The following is a 3923-nucleotide window of genomic DNA, read 5'->3' on the forward strand; positions in this document are numbered from 1 at the left end:
GTTGTTCATTCGTTAAGACTGTTTAGCATTAAGTTGGTTATTTTTGCGATTTTCCGTTTAACATAACTAATTTTTACTAATCAACGCCACTGTGTCGTCCACATTCCTCGAATATTACATCACGTACAGCAACTAATCATAGCCATAGACTCGACAATTTTATTTCGATTATGACATAACTGATTGCGACTTATTGTAGCAGCAGTCTCGTACTCGTATACTCGTTTGTGATATTTGCAGAATGTAACTTTACTTGTGGTAAGCAACACAACAGTTGTTACTGGTGAATCAGCGTCTAAATTTGTCCTTAGTTTATAGTCAGGATTCGTGTTTAACAATATTTGAATTTTTTTAAAGTATTGTATGGACTTCTTTTGATAAGTTCTTGATTTTCATCATCATTTATGTGGATTAAATTGTCCGATTCCTTACGTCTTTATTTTTAACAGTTTGTTAGAAAAAGTTGATAATAAACATTATTTTTATGAAATTTTACTAATTTTCACAGATTTAATAAATTTTTCATGCATATTGCTATGGTTTTAGTTATACCATTTGCTCGATCATCATTTTTGTTTGTCTCAAATTGTTGATGTTGTTATGGTTGATGTTCTTGGTCTTGTTTGAGTGGTTTTTGTTTTTCAAAATTACTTTTTACATACTGTATCATTTTAAGATACAATAATTATTTCTGGTCTCCGTGTGATTTTCAAATTGTCTTGTTTGCAGACAAATACAAATAGAATGTGTGCTGTCAACATGCTTTATACAATGTAAATGTTATTCAACAATATGTATGACCTACTCACTAGTAAACATTGACATTTTACTCAGATCACGTAAATTAAAACTGTGAAAAACAACAGGTTTGTATGGTATATATACTGAACCAAAAAACAGTTTAAGTCATTCTGTAATTTACCATCAGCAAGATCGTTCCTTTTAATTTAGGAGTCATGAATAAATATCAGTTGAGCATCTATCATTTGAATAGAAGAGATACAGAAAGAGTCACACGAGATTCTATCTCAAGCGAGGGTGCAGAACTGTTGACACCGTCTCTTTGTACAAGTGAAAGTGCAAGTAGCAACAGTGACAGTTATCAATCTATTCCACAGGTATGTTGGGTCATTTATAGCTTTAGATTTGAAGAAGAATTTCATAATTCATCTAAAGAATGAAGATAATAATCTATGTAAATACAAAAAAAAACCCGAAACAAATCAAAGACGAGAAAATATATGCATTCCTATATTAAACAATAGGGAGAGACAACAGCTTAATTTAATTTGTTGCAATTACTTCAATGTACGATATTCGCGTTTTTATTCATTATTTTGTACTTTTCATCTATTTCTTTTCTGTTTTCTTAATATTTAAATTCTGTTTTGTAGGTTTTGTTATCATTCGACAGATCAATTAAGAATTGGTTATCTTCCTGTGATACTAATGAGAAACCATCGCACTCGTACATCGCTATGATTTCAATGGCAATACTGAGTAAACCGAACAAGAAAATGTTACTCAACGATATATATCAGTTTATCATGGATACTTTTCCCTTCTACAATAATAATGAAAAAGCATGGAGAAACAGCATCCGGCATAACATTTCAATTAACGAGTGCTTCGTAAAAATTGGCAAGTCCGATAAAGGGAAAGGCAACTATTGGTCTATTCATCAAGACTGTATAGAGGAATTTGCAAGAGGAGATTACAGGCGTCGGAATATAAGACGAAGAGCACGAAAAAGTTCTGTAAAAACTGCCGATTGTTCACCTATTGTATTCTGCAACCGAAATAATTACGAATATATACCGATGACATTGTCGCACACTGGATTCTTCCCATACCATGTACAAGGATCCCCAATGCATAAAACTCCTCAAAATCAACCTCAAAATCAACATCAAAATCAACTGAATATTCAGACTCCTGTATCGTCATTCGGGTTGACACAAACGAATCTTCCGGCAGTCATGCATACGTTCAGAAGCGATTCATTATTTCCCGTTTCGCAATACTCGTCAAAAGGGGAATCATGCAATGCACTATCAACATATCACACTACGTCATCCTTTAAACCGGGCTCTAATTCAGCTTTTTATTCATCTAGTCAGATACATAAAGATATTTTTGATTGGTGAAAAAACTTGTGTCACATTATCTAGAGAAGGTGTAACAGTGTACTGTTTAAAAAAAAAATAGAATTATCAATACAGTGACGACTGAGTTTGCATAAGTCTGCAGCGTAGACTTACATAATTGTTCAGAGAAAACGAGGACACTTGCATTATAAATTGATATCATATTTACCACAGTGTTAAAAAAAAGACTGAAATGTATATTAGAGATTGAACTTTAGTTAAAGTGTTTGTATAAAATGATTGAGATTAAAATTGATAAATAGTGAAAGCATTTATGAGAGGAACAGATAACATTATAACGTACCAAAACTGTATTTAGAAATAAAAGAATTAACTCTAAAAATTTTATTTTCGTTGCTGTATATATTGATTTTTACGGAGTCTCTGGTCATTTATTTGCTATTCAATGATCAGTTTGTTATCTGGCTACAGATGCGCATTAGTTTCTCCATAGGCGATAATGGTTACGTTTTTTTCTGTTGCTCAGTCCATATCGTTAACTTGGATATATGTGATGGCTCGTTTCGAAGCTGAGACATTTTGACATATGTGGTTAAATTTTCGGGGTTCTTTGAAAATTTAATACTTTAAACACATTTAATAGCTCCATAGATTTTACACATTTATTCTGTGTTCCCCTTCTTTCTAAATTAACTCAAACGGTTAAGCTCAGTCACTTGTTTATCATAGAAAAGTGTCAAATATTACTACACAGAGAATTTTTGTTTACACGTGACTTTTGAGTTCCTCATTTCAAGGCGCATTAGGGATGTTGTCCCATCTACTCAGGTTTTGATTTTCCTTTGGTAGTTTAAGGCCGTGTTCACATTGACCTAAATTCGGTGTTGTGTAAGTGTAACTCACACGTAAACTAAACACAATTGCGTTCCCATTGATAAAACTCAATGTGTACATGTAGTTTAAATCATGTTTTATCTACACACAGTCGATAGTCAATGTAGGCCTTGTGTAGGTTAAGTGTACACAAAACTAGGCATTTAGAACATTAGTTTTACCGTGTATATATTTAAGGAGGAAACTTTTTTTTAGTAAAATTGATATTTTTGATAATTTTTAGTATAGTTCTTTATAGAAATTGCTGTCTAAATTTTACACGTACTTTATTAACCCCTGATCAAGACACAAAGCAGCATCATTGCCGAACCCATAAGGCAGCAACCAATTGATTTTTCGGGGGGGGGGGGGGGCTATTATAGTTAAGTATTAAACATAAAGGCAAGGGGGTGGGGTTGGTGAGCTAGGGGTTTTGTTTTGGAAACAAAAAAATGTTTTCAGTTTTTGGCCCTGAATTTTTTGTTTGTTTGTTTCACTCTCAGATGCCACTTTAAATAATGCTAAAATTGATTTCGACTTGTCACCAAAATTTGTCCTGGAAAAAAAAAATAGCCCTCGCCCCTCTTCCCCCCCCCCACCGCTCCCCCTCCCCTCCCCAAAAAATGAAGTTAAAAGTTGCTGCCTAATTCATTTGAAAAGGTCTTCCCGAATCGACTTGACGTACACAGAAATATTCGCCACTGGTCTTTACTCAAACAACGATTCACGCATAAATGCATGACTAAAATAAGTGTTGGGTAAATGATACGTTTGTCTAGTATCAAAACGTTACTCTATTCTTTTACCAAATACTCCTTGGAGAAGAAATACCATTTGAAACAAACAGAAAAGATGAAAATGTAGTGATCCCTAATATCTCAATCCATTTTTTCGGCTGTAAGCACGCTGCTGAAGCTAACGTTTCTGATGCGTAATCGAGAC

The 3923-nt window shown here is 33.6% G+C and overlaps 1 protein-coding gene across 1 annotated transcript; it reads left to right on the forward strand.

Moving 5' to 3' along the window:
- Positions 1-956: 956 nt before the first annotated feature.
- LOC134716498 (forkhead box protein I3-like) lies at positions 957-2147 on the forward strand. The gene is made up of 2 exons (XM_063579504.1): positions 957-1118; positions 1395-2147. The coding sequence occupies exons 1-2, from the start codon at positions 957-959 to the stop codon at positions 2145-2147; spliced, it is 915 nt and encodes a 304-aa protein (XP_063435574.1).
- The last annotated feature ends 1776 nt before the right edge of the window (positions 2148-3923 follow it).

Source organism: Mytilus trossulus, chromosome 4 (genome assembly GCF_036588685.1).
Source record: "Mytilus trossulus isolate FHL-02 chromosome 4, PNRI_Mtr1.1.1.hap1, whole genome shotgun sequence".
NCBI lineage: Eukaryota > Metazoa > Mollusca > Bivalvia > Mytilida > Mytilidae > Mytilus > Mytilus trossulus.

What these genes read in the sequence shown, in the direction of transcription:
- LOC134716498 (XM_063579504.1), top strand. Translation starts at nt 957, where the DNA reads ATGAATAAATATCAGTTGAGCATCTATCATTTGAATAGAAGAGATACA. An exon ending in GTTATCAATCTATTCCACAG is followed by an intron (nt 1,119 to 1,394) that starts GTATGTTGGGTC and finishes TCTGTTTTGTAG; the next exon opens with GTTTTGTTATCATTCGACAG.